The 20,404-nt window shown below is 39.8% G+C and overlaps 1 protein-coding gene across 1 annotated transcript in view; it reads left to right on the top strand.

Annotated features, from left to right (window-relative positions):
- Positions 1-20,404, top strand: part of LOC124594695 (5-methylcytosine rRNA methyltransferase NSUN4) — an 87,672-nt gene that overhangs the window by 57,749 nt on the left and 9,519 nt on the right. Inside the window, exons 3-7 of the mRNA XM_047133062.1 lie at positions 910-1,408; positions 4,736-4,867; positions 6,099-6,253; positions 15,919-16,043; positions 16,126-16,263. Coding sequence (XP_046989018.1) covers positions 910-1,408; positions 4,736-4,867; positions 6,099-6,253; positions 15,919-16,043; positions 16,126-16,263 — 1,049 coding nt within the window. The remainder of the gene's footprint in view (positions 1-909; positions 1,409-4,735; positions 4,868-6,098; positions 6,254-15,918; positions 16,044-16,125; positions 16,264-20,404) is intronic.

The following is a 20,404-nucleotide window of genomic DNA, read 5'->3' as shown; positions in this document are numbered from 1 at the left end:
CCTTGTCAGTAGCACTCAACACTTCTTGTGAATAAAGAGCTAGTTGTGTTTCACAGGGACGATGTTTTCTAAACCCATGTTGACTGTGTGTCAATAGAAGTTTTCTTGGAGGTAATTCATAATGTTTGAACACAGTATACGTTCCAAAATCCTGCTGCATATTGACGTTAACCACGTTAACCATATGGGCCAGTAATTTAGTGGATTACTCCTACTTCTACACATCCCTCATTCTTCCATTGCACCCCATCTTTTTACTTATCTCCTTTTCCGTTATCCCCCCCCCCCCCCCCCCCCCCCTCATCTCTCCGCTACCCTCCGTCTAACCTCCTAACTGCACATAGCAGCCCTACCCCCTTTCCCCCTCGTCCCTGCGCACTCCCCAACAGCGTGTCACTGTCGGCCACCCCCGACCCTACTATCCCTTCCCCTCCCCACCCCAGCCTCCTCCTTACCCCTACCCAGTCGCCACTTCCATCATGCACTGGTGCTGCTGCACACAGTGTGTCCTCAGTTGCCTCGACTGCAGTCATGTGTGTGTGACTTGCATTTGCGTGTGTGTGTGTGTGTGTGTGTGTGTGTGTGTGTGTATTCTAATTTTGATGAAGGCCTTACTGGCCGAAAGCTATATTTGTGACAGTCTTTTTGTAGTGTCTATCTTCGACTTAGCATCTCCGCTATATGGTGTGTAGCAACTTCCCTTTTCATAATATTGTTATAGTTTACTTTTAAAATATTTTTAAATGTGTTTCCTGCCACTCAATACTGCCTGTCAGTGGTAAGTAGTAGAGCAGCCTGATTTTTGTAGTTGTTATACTGTATTGTATTTTCCATTGTTTAATCTCAAATACACCTGTTTATTTACTCAGATCGCAGTTGTTTTCATAATTTCATTTATTGTTATTCCAGAATCAAGGAGCAATAAACATAAGAAGACTGTTTGAAATTGAGGCTGAAAGAATTAAAGCAAAAAAATCTGAAACCACAAAACGGAGGCGGTTGGAAAGAGTTTTTGAAATGGATAGGAAGATGGAAAAGGATATATCTTCAAAACAAGAACAGTTGGCATCATCAAACCAAGTGGGAGATCATACTGGAGCTAAAAATGCAGACTCAGCTTATGACAAAGAACGGCACCAAATTGATAATCTACGCATTATTGATCCCTCAATTGGACTGTCAGCTGGTGCGCTCCAGGAATTTGTCCCTGCTACCCAACTGAAGGGACTGGATGACTATGTTCCTGAATCGCAACATTACAATTACTATAAGGATGCTTCTGACTTTCCAGTTGTGATTAAAAGTGAAGAATCTCTCAATTTTCCTAAATACTTGAATGTATTCACTTTTGAAAGAGGAAATGTAATGCCATTTCCAGAACCAAAAACTGGATCAACTGGAGTTTTAAGTGAGTACAGAAAGTAATGATGCCAGACAGTCTCTTAAAGAAATGTCATTTATTCAGCTAGATCTTTTCATCCTTGTCAGTTTCTTCATCTTCTGCTGTTAGTTTTCTCAGTATTCTGTGTTACTTATTCTAGTTTTCATAGTCCTTGCCATTTTTACCCCCAGATGTTCTCAATTGCATTTTGGAATGCCTTGATGGAGAAAATCAAAACATATGGAGCTAAAGAGAGTCAACAGAAAAAGTCAGATTATTTCCTCTTTCAAACTAATATTCTTAAAATGGAATTTTATGTGTATATTCGATAGAGGGATCCTCAGTTAGTGTAATGTAGGACAGCAAAACATGAAGCAGTGAGTCAGAAGGAATTTTCCTCATGTGCTCACCCATGCCACCCTGTCTAACTCGTTATCACAATGCAGCAGCACTATTCAGTGATTGTTGAAGCTCTAGTATTTATTATTTGTGTTTTGTCGTCCCTATTAATTTTTGAACTAATATTGCTTTAGTCCAATTTATAATCACATTGAATGGACAAACAAAATCTTTTGCAAAACTGTTTTTAATGAGAAACAAACTGACATTTTCCATTGAGACGGGCCGTCATGTGAATCACGATGACCAGTACTTGTTTGAAGTGACTCCAACTAAACTCAACTACACAAATTCTGAAAGAAAACTGCAGATGAACATCAAAACACAAAAGAAAATACACTTTCAATTTCAAAGAGAAACCCACAAATAAAATCTACTTTTGTCTGTCAGTTTAAACACCACGTCACATATATCATATCATATATTTTCCACCGAGCGAGGTGGCACAGTGGTTAGCACACTGGACTCGCATGCAGGAGGATGATGGTTCAATCCCACGTTTGGCCATCCTGATTTAGGTTTTCCGTGATTTCCCTAAATCGCTTCAGGCAAATGCCGGGATGGTTCCTTCGAAAGGGCACAGCTGAACTCATTCCCTAATCCGATGAGACCGATGACCTCACAGTTTGGTCTCTTCCCCCAAATAACTCAACCCGACCCATAAATTTTCCCTGACTTCTGCATTTGTAACATCTGCTATATTGCCCTGTTTCTGACCTTCCCATTGTCAGCTGTAATTTCTGTACAGCTCATTGCTCCTTCAGTGTCATTGGTCAACATTGTGGTGTCACTTCTGCTTCCAACTTTTCATATACTTCATTGGCTTCTTAAAATATAAATTAAATCACATACTATGATTTTACACTTTTAATATTGATGCATTCCAATTTATTCTAAATTAATCTGTATGCCCCAGTCCCATGTTTCCCAAAATCCCAAAATTTTTCTTTCCTCCATGCTTCAGCATCACAGGCTTACCTTATATGTATAATGTCATGAACATTATTCCTTAGTTCTGCCTTACTAAACAAATTGATTATTAAATTCCATTTCCCCATTTGTGTGTAATATGGATGTTTGTCTAAGGGCACATATCTCTAACAAGTTAAACTATCTATAATATAATATAAATGAATAGTTAAAAAAATCTACTCACCAAGTGATGACAGGGGAACACACACACACACACACACACACACACACACACACACACACACACACACAGTATTTAACTTCTGGCGGAAGCGTTGAAGGGGAAGGAAGAAGGGTGAAGGAAAAGGACTGGGGAGGTTTAGGGAAAGGGGTACAGTGCAGAAGTCATTCAGAACCCCAGGTCAGTGGAGACTTACCGGATGGGATGAGAAGGAAAGAAGTGAAACTATCTGCTAAATTTCATTGTTATTTTCTATAGTGACAGAGCAAACAGTTTTTTTTTTACATATACATTACTGAAGTAAGTGTTAACAGTTTTATCTCTTCTTCTAATATAGAATTGGTGATACTAGCATTGTGTGACTTTATAAATGCTTGATTGAAACAGCTAATTATCTGTTTAAGATTGTTTAGTTTATAGTCCAGGGTTTTTGAAATGCTTGGCACTTCTTTAAAAATGTCGTGCTCACAATTGAAATTCTTGTCAGTGCTTTAAAAATGTCTGATTATTATCTTCTGATTTATGAAAATTTACCCATTGTAATTAGTGGATGGCCTACTTTTAGATAATCAGATGATTGTGGATTCAGTTTTATGCACCACGTTTTGACAACTGTTCTAGTCATTTTTGTTAGATACTTCGAGTGGTGGATGGATATCAGCCAGGAAACATGTCTGTGAAGGAGCACCTGCTAGATACTTGGTCGGTTGTGAAAGTATTGTGCACAAAAATGTCATCTCTTTTGCAATGAACATTTGTGAGAGATTGGGATATGAACGCTGTGTTTTGTTAGGAATATATTAACAGTTTACGAACTTCCAGCATGGGTCTCAGCCCGAAACTAATCATTGAATGAAAAATAAAATAGTTGTGACTTGAACTGATTTTTTTGTTCTATTAATGTTAATACTTTTTCTGTGCTAGTACAGCTCGTGAACTGACTGAATGTTTAAACTTGCAATTAGTTCTCCATACTGTCAAAATTTCACAGAAACACTCCCCTGATGCTATGATACTAACACCCCTAAGAGGTAGAACTGAGGGAAAGTTCAGTTTTACGATATTCTGAGGAATATTACTGAGAAACCTGGTTCTTTTGTTCCAGTCTGGCATACAGTTTTAACTTCTTGGAAATGTTCATGTTAACATATACTCTGTTGATGACTGTAAACACATAGTCTTAAAAATGAAAACATCAGTGTGGTAGGACAAATTAATTTATTCAGTTTGGTGTAATGCTCTTTATGTGATTAGCATATGTTAGATGGTATATTGACATATTTGCTGCTGATTTTGTTTTCCTTTAAGGGAAGAAATTTTTGGTTTCCAAAATAATCATTGTTTTTTGTTATAGCTCTACTTGTGCATGCTTCAGTCTTAAAGTCTGCGAGCTTTATGGGAATGCTTGAGCTTTGTTGTGTGCTGATCTGAACTACTTTCTGTATGGTTTTTGATGTTTCTAGCAGTGTTACTAGATGTAGGCTTTCTTGTATGTTATAGCTGTGTTTCTGATGTAGGTTAACAATGGTGAGGAGGTTTTCTCTTGTTGCTGGGAATATCTCTATGCAGTACAGTTATATAGTAAATGAACGTGTGTATTTTCATTTTTGTACTAGTAATGATATTTGATAAACCAATCAAATTCAATACAACTCTCTTAGTGTATCACTTCTGGATTCCTATGTGTTGTATAGCTCAAACACCGATCCAAGGCTGATATGTAAATTCTGTTGGCCAGTGCACTGTAGTTAGTTTTTTATGGAGCAAGCACTGGAGACTGACAATACTATTTTTAACTGCAGACTACTTTTTGCTTAATGGGTCATCCCTGCTGCCCATTTTGGCACTTGGTGTGGAGCCTGGTGATGCAGTGCTGGACATGTGTGCAGCACCGGGTGGGAAGTCTTACATGATACTGCAGACGCTTCATCCTAGTAAGTGCCGAAACAGTTTAAAAACGCTTCATAGCACCTGTTGTTTAATTCACTGTTTCAATTTGTGTTTTTTCACTCATTATTAATATCAGACAGTGGAAAGTTCAGGATGGAATAATTAGAGTGTGGAAAGGATAGGTTACTGCTCACCACATAGAGGAGGCATTGTGTTGCAGACAGGCACAATGGAAACAATGCTAGGAAAACAAAGCTTTTGTACAAAGGCCTTCATCGGAAGTAGAAAACACACACACAAGTTCACTGAAGTACAACTCGCATACATGTGACCACTGTCTATCACCCCAGCTAGATTTCTGTTCACCACAGATGCAGTCGTAGTTGGGCCGTATACTTGTAACAGATCACAGAACGTGTGAGCAAAATCCTTGGCTCTGGAGATATCAAGCCAGTTTTCAGAAGCAGCAGTTAAATAAAAGTTAGGGATACAGAAAAGTTTTGGGTGGGGAAGTGGGATTGCAGGGTAGGGGTGGGGGAAGATTCTAGTGTTGCCTATGGGAAAATGGAGGAGTGTAGTGGGGACAGGGTAGGGTAGCTAGGTGCAGCACCAGAAGGCAGTGCTGAGGGGGAGAAGTAGATAAAGGGAAAAGGACTATCTGAGTGTGTTAGTGAGATAGGCAGCAAGTGTAGTAGTGTAGTGGGAGCAGGGAAGTGGATAGGCAAGTGGAGGACTGGATAATGAAGGTTTAGGCCAGGGGTGGTATAGGAACGAAGGATATGTTGCAGAGAGAGTTCTTACCTGTGCAGCTCGGAAAAGCTGGTGTTAGTGGGAAGAATCCATATAGCACAGGCTGTGAAGCAGTGATAAAAGCGAAGAACATTGTGTTGAGCGGCATGTTCAGCAACTCCGTGGCGTAACTTCTCTTTGCCTCAATTTGGCGGGGACATTTGTGTGAACAGACAACTTGTTAGTTGTCATAGCTGTGTAGAATGTGGTGCACAGAAGACGACAGTGGTCATCTGTTTGTGTGTTGTGTGGATGCGTGTGTGTTTTGTACTTCTGATTAAGGACTTTGTCCTAAAGCTGATTATTTGTAGCATTCTTTCCATTGTGCCTGTCTGCAAGTCAGAGGCAATCTATACTTTCCTTATTATCTTTATTTTATTTCTTTATGTGTCATACATACTGTTTGTCTTGGTATTCCTTTTTTAGAATATTTAGTACAAAGTAAAAGTTTTTCTGAAATATTTATACTTACTTTTCTCTCACCAGAGTATCTCGTTTGTAATGATATTCAGCACTCAAGAGTCAGAAGAATTAAGTCAATGTTCAAACAGTATCTATATGACTTTGAGAAATGGGAAAAACAAATCATAATTACTGAAGGTGATGGAAGTGCAATTGGTGAAGAAGACTTGTATGACAAAGTGAGTGTACTTTTGTGTGGTTTCCAGTTTGGTGATTCTCAGAAGACAACAAGCTCCCTCAAGAAAATATTTCCCGACACTGGTACAACATAATATGCAGGAAATATTTAACTGCTGACTCCAATATGTCTAGCTCATCCTTCACCTGCAATCACATAACTGATATAATTGCATGTCCACTGTAAGAATATTGCTGGGAAAATGTCATTATCTGTTATGTTTTCATTTGATAGCATGTATGTTTGAGCCTTTGCTTAATGTCTCATAGATTATGGAAAATTTTATCTCCCTTCTTGAACTAAATGTATTATTGAAATTTCACATACTCTTCTTTCATTTTACAGGTTCTTTGCTCGTCTTTTTCCCTTCCCCTTTGTTTTATTTGCTTCTTTTTATTATTGTTACTGTAATAATAATAAAAACCATTTTCAGTTTACAGCACTGTAGACTGTATATCTCATCTATTTCATATGATTGTTGATTCCCAGTTCTGCCACTTTGACTATATTTACTTGTCCCATGATCTTTTATGTTTTTTTGAGAAGTAATTTTACTCAAAACACATACCTTTCTTAACTACTAGAATAATGTGACCCAGGTTCCAGAGTCATCAGTCTTCTGCCAATCTGTGTGTATGAGCCTATGACCAGCTCTTAAACTCATAAGTACATTTCATTGTTTGACTTTTGTATTTGATAACATTTTTCATGTGTATTCACAATTAAAACTAGGTACAACATTCAACATCACCAAAATGACTGTAGTGATGAAACTCAAGGACTAAAGTGTATTAATGTAATACATTAATTTATTTACATTATAATTACATTTATTCAGACTTTTTATGAAACTTTTACACCACAAAGCTGCAGTTTTCTAATAATGTGCCATAATATTTCATTCAGAATGTCAATATATACATCTCACTACAACATAAAACTGTGAACATTTAGTTTACTGTGCTAAAATTTACTTATATCACAAATTTTTTTAAATTCATATCTTGTGGCGATGAAATGTAATGAAAATAGTCACCAAGTATATAGTCTTAGTATAAATACAAGCATTTCACCAGTTGTAACAATAATGACTTCAAATATTACATTAATGATTTTCAAAACACAGCTGATATACTGGAAATAATGTTGCATGGCAACTAACAGTGTCTTTTACTATTATCAGGGGAAGATGAGTCCTTCTCATGTCTCAGTGCATGTTAGTTAGTTGTAAAATTGATTAAAGTGTAGTAATATGAGGTGACTTTAAAAAGTAAATTACACACTGTTATGGCAAGCCAAGCAAATTTTATTGACTGCTGTAGCACATGTCAAAGTGACACAGATACATGACACTATTTTTCAGCATGGTTACCAAATCTCTGTAAACAACAGTTGTGACATTCTACCGGTCCTTCATTTCCTTGGTAATAGAAATCCGCTCATGTAACCGTTTGAGAAGTGCTCTATCAGTGTCATCATCACTGTAAAATGTCTTTCGTCCTAGATGTTCTTTCAGATTGCAATTGTGATTGCATGGAATATTCACTGGAGCTCAAAAAATGTTGCTAAACAATATTTATTTTATATTTCCCAATATACATAATTAATTACACAATGTCATCTGCTTTTTTTTGAACCAGATCACATAGAGCTTTTATAAAAATCAAAGGTATTTCTGGATATCATGAAACAGCCTGTGAATAATGGTGCACGCCAATTACTTTTCCTGTTATTACAATGGATAGCTTTTCCAAAATTTCTTCCGGTATCAATGTGATCTATACACTGCTTCCCCACCAGCAGTGAAGTTATGAATTTATACATTGTGGTGAAGTTAATTTCTTATAAAAGGTAAACATAACATCAACAAAAATACAGAGTATGTTAGAATGACAAGAAAAATGGTACATGATGACAGGACGCTCTTGACAATGTCTGATGTGGTAGTTCATTAATAATCTCAACAGAGATATCTTGCTCTAAGAACAGGGGTGGAAACCTTATAGTCCTTCCTGACTGGACACTCTGATATTTGAAAGTGGTTTGTCTGGAAAATGTTGCAGTTGGATGTCCTTAGAAAATTGTGGAAGATCCTTTTCTGATTTCATTGTTTCCTGGAGAAGGTAGACTGGTTTATGTCTGTCCACTGACACACTTATGTGTTTGCATTTCCTCTAGATGGTGAAATATTTTTCACACCTTGCTATGTCGGGGAAAGGAACTTCACATGTAGGTTCTAATGGTTTTCTAACCCTGTCACATCTTAGAAAGACTGGGAACATGTCTGTAGGGGTCTAGGAACAAAGACTGATCCTGATGTGCTATATGTAGGTCAACTAGGTTTCAGACGTAACATTTGCTGTGGCAAATCAGATGCAAATGAATCACGGTCAATCTTCGTAGATGGCCCTTCAAAAAATTCACCAGGAAGTCTTATTGTCTTTCCAAATACCATATGTGCAATGGAATGGTTTGATTTCTCTCGTACTGCAGTACGTAGCCCCAGTAGAACAGTAGGTAAGGTTTCTGCCCAGTTAGAAGTGTTATGGGCCATGATTGCAGACTTCAGACTTCTATGTAATTACTCCACCTTGCCATTGCATTGGGGAAGATATGCCATTGTGTGCGGAATTCTCATTTCACATACTATGCCCACATTGTTAAACAATTATGATCTGAACTGTGTTCCGTGGTTGGTGGTTACTTGTGATGGAACGCCAAATCTTACACTCCAGTGCTGGTGGAAGGCCTTTGCTAGTTTTTCAGCTGTGATATCTTCGAGTAGTGTAACTTCCATCCAGGATGTGAAACAATCAATGCTAGTCGTGCAGTACATCATGCCATTAGAAGGAGACAAAGATCCAATGAGGATGGTGTGTACAACTCTGAAACATTCATCAAGTTATACAAATTTGTTAAATTGCGATTTTATTTGGTGAGTGATCTTGGTTTTCTGGTAGCTAACACATGATTAAATCCATTCATCACTTTTTATGTTTAACAAAATAACTCTACTCATTAGGAGTTTCACTGTAGTCCTTATGCCAGAATGAGCTAAACCATGAAAATGGAGAAAAGCTTGAGGAATGTGCGGAAGGGTTTTTGCAGTTTATGTGTTACTCTATTTATATCCGGATCCCGCTCCAGCTACTGCAAGGTCTGGGTGCTGACGAGTCCTCTCCATTTGGCTTGGTCCTCCCACCACTTTTCTTCCTCCATTTGCTGCCAGGTCACACCTCTCCTTTCTTCAGCTATTCTCACTCCCATTTTCCACCGTGTTCTTGGGCGCCCTTTAGGTCTTTTTCCATCCATCTTTAGCTCTTCCATAATTTTGGGGAGTCTCTGCCCACACATCCTCTTAACATACCTGTACCATCTTAGTCTCTTTTTTTCAATTTCTTTTCTCATACTTTCTTGTTTAAGGTCCTTTCTGAAATCTACATTCCTTAGTCTGTCCATTCTTGTTTTTCGCTTAACTGCTCTGAGAAATTTCATTTTCCCTGCTTGCAGTCTGCTCCTGTCCCTTTCTGTTCTTGTCCATGTTTCTCCTCCATAGGTGACAATGGGGAAGTAATAACTCTTATACATAAGGAGTTTTGCTTTTTCTGAAACTTCCGTATTCCAAATCAGGTGTTTTATTGTTTGGTAGAAATTGCCTCCCTTCTGTAACCTCCTATTAATTTCGTTGGTTATTCTTCCATCACTACATATTTCATTCCCTAAATAAGTGAAACTGTCTACCACTTTGAGGGGTTCTCCATTCAAAGTAATATTTCTGTTGATCCCTTTGTCTCTTCCAAATACCATTACTTCACTCTTATCTTTATTTATTTTTAATCCATACCTTTTCATTGTTTCCTTCCATGCATCAAGTTTTAACTGTACATCTACCTCTTTATTGCCCCATATTACCATATAATCTGCAAAAATCATCTTTTTGTCTTTTTCTTTTACTATATCTTTAACTGCCCTATTCATTCCCTCCATCACAACATTAAAAAGTGCAGGAGATAGAATACTTCCTTGTTTAAGTCCTTGTCTTATTTCAAGGTATTCAGAGTTCCCCAATGATGTTCTAAGTCTACAATTGTGTCCTTTGTACATTGTCTGCATTACGTTAATGTAATCTTCTACATATATTTTCTTCATTTCTTCCCAGATTCTTTCCCTGTTAACTGAGTCATATGCCTTTTCTATGTCTATGAAAACCATTATCACCCTTTTGTTATACTCACAACTTCTTTCCATCAGTTGACGGATAGAAAATATTGGTTCGATTGTGCTTCTTCCTTTCCTAAACCCATGCTGTTCTTCACTCAGCTCCTTTTCTATCTTTTCACTTATCCAATTTAGTAAAATTCTTTCAAAAATCTTGGCTGTATGACTCTTAAGGGTTATTCCTCTGTAGTTTTTACAAAGTTTTTTATTGCCTTTTTTGAAGATGGGAACAATGACTCCTCTTCTCCAGTCGTCAGGTATTGTACTATTTCTCCACACACTTGATAGTACTCTATGCAGCCACTGCATTCCCACTGGGCCTGCATGTCCACTGATACTTCATCAGGTACCATTAATTAATGCCAGTTTGATGCACTGGGAGGTGATGCCTTACGTATAGACTTACTGTCAGCTTTCTTGTAGCCTATAAAACGAGTGAAAGGCTAACTTCCAATACAGCAGTCATTTTCCCTATTTGGACTAACTTTTAATTTGTGATTGAGAGGTTGTTTGCAACTTTGGAACCTTAGTGACCTACGGTGCACTAAAAATACAGCTGCAGTTCACCTTGTAGCGGCACCACCGCTTAGGATAGGGAAAGTTAGTTTTGTGCGATACGACAGGTTCTGCTGTGACTACCGATACCTGAATAATAAGACAGTAATGGACGCATACCCCACTCCAAACATATAGGAGATTTTGGATCATTTAGGACAGTGCCTGTACTTTTCTACGATGGATTTGACAAGTGGCTATCATCAGTTAGAGGTGGCTCCAGAGGATTATCCAAAAACTGCTTTCTCTACACCTGGAGGCCATTACCAGTACATTAGAATGCCATTCGGTTTGAAAAACGCTCCGGCAACGTTTCAGAGGTTGCTAGACAGTGTATTGAGGGGTTTGAAACCACGGCAGTGTCTTGTCTATTATAGTGTTTTCAAGTAGTATGGAACAACATGGACAGCGGTTAAGGGAAGTCTTTATGAGGTTAAGAGCAGCTCGTTTGAAGTTGAGCCTGGAAAAGCATCATTTCACGTTAGAAGAAGTGAAATATTTGGGTCACATGATCAGTAAGAATGTAGTCCGAACAGATCCTAAGTTGGTACAGGCTATAAGGAATTTTTGGGAACTGAAAACAGTTAAGGAAGTGCAGTCATTCATCAGACTTTACAATTTCTGTCCAAAGTTCGTGAAGGGTTTTGCAGATTTAGCACAGCCGTTGACACAATTGTTATGGACGGGTGTGAAATTTGAGTGGACAGAAGAGTGTCAGAAAGCGTTTCGACAAACTGAAAGAAATGTTAACACCAAGTCCGGTTCGTGTGTTTCCAGATTTTGAAAAGGAGTTTATACTAGCATGCGATGCATCGAATCGAGCATTAGGGTGTGTCGTTAGTCAGGAAATTGATGGGAAAGAACATCCTGTAGCCTATGTGTCTAGGCAGTTGAATACAGGAGAGAAGAATTACTCAACAACAGAGAGGGAGATGCTTAGTGTAATCTGTGGAATCACATATTTTAAATGTTATTTATATGGGAGAAGATTACGGGTAGTGATGGATCATGCTGCATCGAAATGGTTGTTGGGGTTGAAGGATCTGTCTAGTAGACTCACTCAATGGCCTGTAAGGCTTAGTGAATTCGTCTACGAGGTGGTACACAAGCCTGGGAAGAAACACGGTAATGCGGATGCACTAAGTAGGAAGGTGGCGAAAGTAGAAGTCATAGGTTATGACCTAGCAGTATGGCAAAAATTACAGGACGCGTACAAAGATTGTAAATTGTATCGGACACAGCCACAGTTTAATTTGTATGATGGTCTTCTGTGCAGGGAAACAAAGTTAGGGCGAATTAGTAGTGCCAGCAAAACTGAGGGATGAGGTTTTAAAGGAAGCACATGATCATGTGTTATCCGGTCAAGGAGGGTGTAGAGCGACGAATAGGAGAGCGGCGGAGAGGTATTGGTGGTGAGGTAGGAAAGGAGATGTGGATCATTATGTCAAGAATTGCATACCATGTGCGCAGAGAGCAGATATGAGTCGGAAACAGATACAGCTACAACGATTACCAGAAGCAACATGTCCATTATCTTCCCTGGGGATTGATGTCTTAGGACCTTTTACATGAACACCATCGGGAAACAGATTCGTTCTGACAATAATAGATCATTTTTCAAGGCATGTGGAGATGGTGGCTATGACAAATCAACAGGCAGCGGTGGTCGCGCATGCATTAGTAAATAACTGGATTTTGAAATCTGGTGTACCAGAGACAATAATTACAAACCAAGGGACCAACTTCATGTCAGATTTAATGAAAGAACTATGTAAATTGTTGGACGTAAAGAAGTTGAGGATGAGCACGTTGCATCCACAGGCCAACGGAAGGACAGAATGGGTACACAGAACAATCGAGCAGATGCTGAGTTTTTATGCGGATTCTCACCACCATCAGTGGGACGAGTATTTAAAGCATATTGTATGCGTGTACAATGCAAAAGTCCATACAAATACTGGTTTGTCTCCATATGAGGTAGTGTACGGGCGAAAAATGCCGTCACTGTTTGATTTAGTGAAGGTACAGAAAGGAAGGACCGGTGAATCAATACGTCAATTCACGAGAACAATTCGGGATGTTTGGAAACGAGTACAAAAGGTGAACACAAAGGCTTTCGAAATGCAGGAAGATGCAGTAAAGTGGAAAGGAAGTTTACTGCGGTATAAAGTGGGGCAATGGGTAATGCTGTCCAGCCCCTATATGCATAAAGGGAAAACGAAGAAGTTCCTCACGAGGTTTCAAGGGCCGTACCAAGTTGTTGAAACCACATCTCCTGTTAATGTTAAGCTTCAGCTGCCAACTAGAACGATAATAGTACACATTGGGCGATTACAGCCATTTAAGGGTTGCTCAGATGTGATTCCAGGTGTGTCACAGGAAGAAAAGAGGAAGAAAGAGAGAGTGAAGAGAGGTTCTAAGCGCAGAGAAAACCAGGAAGATAGAGTACAGCATGAAGTACCATACTCTTTATGATCTAGAAAGTAGTAGAGTATTTGTAGTTTCTTTTTTTTTTTTTTCCTCCGTGTCATGTGTCATTGGGTTTCCGTAGATTAATTAGGCATTGTATTTTATATGTGTTTTCGAGTATTGTGAGCCTGCTAGGGGCAGCAGTCCTTTTGTAGAGGGAGGAAGGGTGATGGTGATCCCTGTCCTCAGGTCACTGGAAAGGGAAGCGTAGCATCTGATGTATGTGGAGTGTTGTTGGAGGAGAGATCAAACACAGTTCTGGAGAGATAAATGCGTCGGAGTAAATTTTGCGGCAAAGACATAATAAATATGTGTTGAACGATGTCAGAGTTGTACGATTTCTTATTTAAATTTTTTGTTATCGACTGTGCTGGGTCAGGAAAGTCGTGTTTATTGCACCAGTTTATATAATGTAAATTTAAGGATGAAAGTAGTCACTCAATCGGTGTTGTTTTGCATCTAAAATAGTGAATCTCGGAGGAAAATCTGTGAAGCTACAAATATGGGACACGTGCTGCAGTTATTTTTTAGACACGGGGAAAGAAATTGACTGTTCAAGGACATCATGGAGCCAAAATTGAGCTTGCAACGAGTCGGGATGCATTGGATCTTCGCCATCTACAAGAATTTGGTAGTAGTGGCAAGTTGTTTTGAGCATGGAGTGTTTATGGAAGTGAAACAGGTAGAGCTTGAGGGGAGTGGAATTTTAATCAATGGAACTGAGTGTAACATAATAGGACCAACCTTCCATCTGCCAGCGTCAATTTCAGGAGTCACACAACTGAATGTTACCCAGCCACAGCTGTACTGGCCAGAAACCACTTTAGAGTTTTTGCCAAGGCAAAATCTGACCTTGTTAAATCAAACTCTGGAGCCAAGTCTGTTGAGATCCGTAAACCAGTTTGTTATAGAGCAAAGAGGGGTGTATATCAGCCGAACAGCTTGTTCAACATGTCGCGCAGTATAGGGAAACGCAACGGCAAATAACGGTCATTTTGAGCACCTCTGTACCAAGTGTCATCGCAGCATTAACTTTGTTAAGTGTTGTTTTCTTTCTGATCAGGTGGAGAGCTAATTCCAAAAGGGAACCAAGGGTAGTCAAAGTCCCAGTGGATTGGATACCGAGGGCGTGAGACGAGTAGATGAGGGGTTGATCAAGCAGTGGTCGTCCAGGAAGGAATTTTTACGTTTTGTTTTATGTCAAGGTTTTAGTGGGACACTAGACCACATTTAAGTTTTCTAGTAGTAAGTAAGCCTGTCATAATAGCCAAATCTTACAAGTTTAAGAGTTAGTTAAAGGACGACCCGGGGACCGGGTCTTTCTGAAGAGGGGAATAATGTAGCGGCACCACCATTTAGGATAGGGAAAGTTGGTTTTGTGTGATATTCTGAGCAAAAGTTACAGCTAGGTGCGGGCCGGATTGCAGTAAGTTACACTGACCAGCGGTTGCAAAGTGGAATGGAGGCCACAGGGGCCATTGAACCACTGAAAAGTGTAAACGCAGCGGTTTGCATGTCGCAAGTTACAGGAAGAAGGGGCCCACTGGCGCAACCGGGGTGTGGGGCGTACGTGACTTGGAGTGATGCGTTAGCGAAGCAACAGATGGGGCAACAGAGTCTCAGTCCACAGCGGGTCGTTGGTTCGACCCTCTGAGGCTGACGCAGGGTCCGCAGCCAGCCAGGGCGGGCCACTCTTTGGGTCACTACTGCGGGCAGTCATCTCGTCTCCCGACACACACCAGAGACTTCCCGAGGTGTGGGCCGCAAATTTGGACTCTGGATAGTGGGGGCGGTCGTTGCCGCCACGTTCCCAGCTACGCCAGCCGAAGGAGAAGCAGCAGTGTGGCCAGTCTGCGCCTCCTGGCGGAGCGGTGCTGAGTCAATGGGGACAGTGGCCGCTGAGTTGGCTGCTGGCGCAGCCATCCTGACGTAATTGGAACTCTACAGCTGGCGAACAAGGCCGGCATGACTCAGCGTTGCATTGCACAGATCGCTGGGGCAGTGGTCTCAGCAATGCAGGGCCTGTGACGCAGACCGAGGTGAACGAAGCTCTGTAGTGGAAACAAATAAATCATTTGAAAAGCTCGGCTGAGTTTTAATACGGCACCTCTTGGCACCCACCCACTACATTGGTATCAGTCCTTATAACCTCTTTGGTACTATAGTCCAAAGTGAAGCAAATTTTCTCTCTTCAATTTCAGCAGCATTAAATATGTGTCAGCCTATATATATATATTGATGTGTAGTCATAACTACGTGGATTGTTTATCTTTTTTCTGCTCCACTCTAATGTTGTCAGTTTCTGTAAGCAATTCTACTATGTCATGTTGTGTCATTTGTCTAGGTTTGTTAGTGTACTTAATATACTACAGACTTTTCTTTGATTTATGCATAGTCTGTACTGTATGCTTTTTCTTTTTATAGATTTTGGTTGATGTCCCTTGCACAACTGACAGACATAGTGTTACTGAGAATGACAACAATATATTTAAACCAACAAGAGTGAAGGAACGACTCCGGCTTCCTGAGCTCCAAGCAAAGCTTTTAAGGTACTTTGTGGTGTACTTTGTTATCTCGGTGCAAAGAACCTAATTACTTGACTGTTTTAATACTGTTTGGAATTATTTTTAGCAATGCCTTGAGAATGGTGAGAGTTGGTGGGTCTGTGGTTTATGCAACATGCAGCTTGTCTCCAATCCAGAATGATGGTGTTGTACACATGGCTTTGAGAAAGATCTGGGAAGAGACCAAAGTGCAGGTGGAAATCAGGTAACATCTTCCCTTATTTTTGTGCAGTTTAAGTTTCTGAATAATGTATAGTATATTTGCTATGTAACTCCCTGAAGCAATTCTCAATTTACAAGAAAACACGAAACAAAGGTTAATATTATTGTTGCTATGCAAGAGTGTGTAACATACACATTTTAATATTAGAGTGACTAAGTTTATTGAGTCTTTACTTCCTTGTTCTATTAAAATTTCAGTCATTTGTGTCAGAATTGAGACAAGTGTTGGGAGGCCTGTAATTTATGGGCTATAATCCCTTGTAATTGTAATGATAACGTACAGCCAAGTTTTTGCGGAGGGCAACACACCTCAGAGAAATTGTGAATAACAATAAAAACACTCAACACCCAATAACCATTCAAATTATTATAAAAATTATAACAATTGAAAAGTCAAGAAGGACGAAAAGTTCCCAAAAGCCACAGAGATGTATGAAGATGCTTTATTTGCAGCTACTTGTTTCACATCAGTGTAGACGAGTCTTCAGGTTTGTGTGCCAAGAATACAATCACCATGTAAAAATTTTTTGAAATAGTTGAAATACAGAAGCCTAGTGTTGGCATTAAAAACAATAAAAAAAAGAACGCAGCAAAGCAGTCATAATATGACAACCCATCAATGTGGTTTGACTCTCTAACACGTGTTTGCTAGGTAGATTGCCACAGGGTAGTCATGTTGGGGGGGGGGGGGGGGGCAGGGGGAGGGTGCTTATGTCAGATTGGCTGATGTCTGTCTTACCTCTCTGACCTGGTTTGAGCCTCATTCGCATGTCTGCAAGTGTTGGAGCAATGTGTTTGAGTACACAGTTGGAGAATACACTGACTTGATCTTTCTGTATGGTGAAACCATGGTAATGGAAGAGCTGCTCACCGTCTTTATCAAGAACATTAACCACAATGTATGACTTCATCACATACCCTTTTCACCATAATTAAGCAATGGTTTCGAGAAAGGGGTTCTTTCACTGTCAGCAGGTGTGGCTGTGGAGCTCCAAGGAGATGCCATAGACCTGAAGTGGAGAGTTCATATTGCATCACATTGAAGAGAACCTGTCAACAAGTACACGGGCTAGGTATTCATGAGTGGAACTGTAAAACAAGTGATGTAATGGGTCACACATAATCAATTACTTGTGGAAGTGATCGCTTTACCAACATGTTTTGAGATGGTTGTAGCGCATAAACGGTATGTTTCTGACATGGGTTCTTATTCAAACAATTGCCTTCTCACTCCGCTCTATAAGTCATAGAAGTTTATAATGGGAATTTCCAAACACCCTGTATAACAGTTGTCAGTATTTGTCATTGTTTTTTGTTGAAAGTATTTCTACCATTTCAAAAATTTCACACATGATTTGTATTCTTGATAAATAAACCTGAAGAAGTGTTTATACTGACCTGAAACCAGTAGTTGTGAATAAAGCATCTTCTTATAGCTATGCGGTTTTTGGAAACATCTCGTCATTCTTGACTTTTTAAGTGTTATAATTTTACTGCAAAAAGGTGGGACTTTAAGGAGATGGGACCTGGATAAACTGAAAGAACCAGAGGTTGTACAGAGTTTCAGGGAGAGCATAAGCGAACAATTGACAAGAACGGGGGAAAGAAATACAGTAGAAGAAGAAAGTGTAGCTTTGAGGGATGAAGTAGTGAATGCAGCAGAGGATCAAGTAGGTAAAAAGACGAGGGCTACCAGAAATCCTTGGGTGACAGAAGAAAAATTGAATTTAATTGACGAAAGGAGAAAATATAAAAATGCAGTAAATGAAGCAGGCAAAAAGGAATACAAACGTCTCAAAAATGAGATGGACAGGAAGTGCAAAATGGCTAAGCAGGCATGGCTAGAGGACAAATGTAAGGATGTAGAGGCTTATCTCACTAGGGGTAAGATAGATACTGCCTACAGGAAAATTAAAGAGACCTTTGGAGAAAAGAGAACCACTTGTATGAATATCAAGAGCTCAGATGGAAACCCAGTTCTAAGCAAAGAAGGGAAAGCAGAAAAGTGGAAGGAATATATAGAGGGTCTATACAAGGGCGATGTACTTGAGGGCAGTGTTATAGAAATGGAAGAGGATGTAGATGAAGATGACATGGGAGATATGATACTGCATGAAGAGTTTGATAGAGCACTGAAAGACCTAAGTCGAAACAAGGCCTCGGGAGTAGACAATATTCCATTAGAACTACTGACGGCCTTGGGAGAGCCAGTCCTGACAAAATTCTACCATTTGGTGAGCAAGATGTATGAGACAGGCAAAATACCCTCAGACTCAAGAAAAATATGATAATTCCAATCCCAAAGAAAGCAGGCATTGACAGACTCCTGTTCATAAATGTACTGTCCTCATATTCATGTAAAGATCCATTTTCCACACCTTTACATAAGTTTGATGACTTGAGATAAATGTCACATTTATCTACTGGTGTAGACCGCAGAAATGCAGGCACCGTATTGAGGATGACAGCAATGCAACAAAACAGACCACATTGCTCCTGTTTGTAACAAAAAATTCCAATGGACTATTGCAGATGTTGACATGGATGTCAGTTGTGTATTAGCAATCTCCATTGCATCCAGTAAGCTATTTAATGTTGTCAAGGTTCATAAGAAGGTTTTGTACATGCAAGTCAACACTTGTGCTCCCGTCATTACTCAGCTTGTAAACATATGTGGACTTGAGTTCTCCTCCTTAGTGCCAGTGTCACATACATTAGTCACCTACAATAAACGAAACATTCCGAAATTAGGTAGTTTCTTGGCCCCAGTCACATATACATTTGTGGTTTGTCCGCTGACTTCTCTGGTGGTGAACAGTGCACACACCGAAAATTTGTTTGGTTTGGATGCCTTTAACCTTTTTGGGTTTACTATTCCCAATGAAGTTAATCTTGTCTCTGATCAAGTGCATTATACACAACTCGACTCTTCATGCTCTGACTTTTCCACCCTGTTTTCTGCAGGCTTGGGTTGTGCCCATAATTTCAAAGTCCACATCACCATGAAACCATTGGCCAGACACCGTTTCTTTTAGGCTCGCTCCGTGACCAAGTGAAGACGGAGCTCGACCGCATCACTGCCTCAGTGGTCATCCAACTGATTGCACACAGTGAATGAGCTATCCCCCAAGACACTGTCAAGAAGCCTCGGGACAGTTATGCCTTTGCAGTGATTTCAAAGTTTCTGTCAATGCTCAGTCTATCATTGAAATGTATGTCTTGCCGCACCCTGAAAAACTTTTTGCTAAGCTCGCTGGTGGTCAGTATTTTTCCAAGATCAACCTCTCCAATGCATATTTGCAGCTGCCCATTGATGCTGACCCTCAATGGCTCTTGGTCGTTAACATGCATTTTGGCTTGTATCAATAGTTGCGGTTACCATTTGATGATATTTCAATGGATTTTCGAACAACTTGAGAGGTCTGTACCTGGGCGTGCCAGCTATTTTCATGATATTGTGGTCTCCAGCTCCTCTGTTGCTGAACTTCTCAACAACATATGTACACTCTTTTTTGCATCATGCCACCAGCTTAAAAGACAATTTGGAAAAGTGCTGCTTCCTCCAGCCTTCTAGTGTTTATTTTGGGTTTGAGGTCTAGTGCTGGTATGAAACCCCTTCATCAGAATGTCTCTGCCATTGTGGCTCCTTTGCGTCCTATGTCAGTCAAGGAACTTATGCTTTTTGTAGGTAAGATTGCTTATTATCATCAGTTTTTGCCGGGGTTGATGTCAGTTGCATAACCGTTACATACTTTGTTGCATTAGGTAACATCTTTCCACTGGTTGCAGGTGTACGGAATGGCGTTTTCCAAACTGAAGTCTATGGTACAGTCCGTACTGATCAACATGTAGTGTTAGCAACAAATGCGTCCCAACATGGACTGGGAGCAGTATTAGCTCATAAATATTCTGATGGCTCTGAGTGGCCTACAGCTTACACATCGAAGATGCTTAATTCAGCTCAGACTAGATATTCACAAATAGAGAAAACAGCCCTCGCCATTGTTGCTTTAAAAAAGTTTCATATTTTCCTGTACGGTGTAAAATTCAATCTAATCATGGATCACAAGCTGTTAGTTTTGCTAGTTAAGACAAAGGAGTGCACCACCTTCAGTGTTGGGCAC

The sequence above is a fragment of the Schistocerca americana genome, chromosome 2, assembly GCF_021461395.2.
Source record: "Schistocerca americana isolate TAMUIC-IGC-003095 chromosome 2, iqSchAmer2.1, whole genome shotgun sequence".
NCBI lineage: Eukaryota > Metazoa > Arthropoda > Insecta > Orthoptera > Acrididae > Schistocerca > Schistocerca americana.
This window is presented reverse-complemented; position numbering and strand designations above follow the sequence as displayed.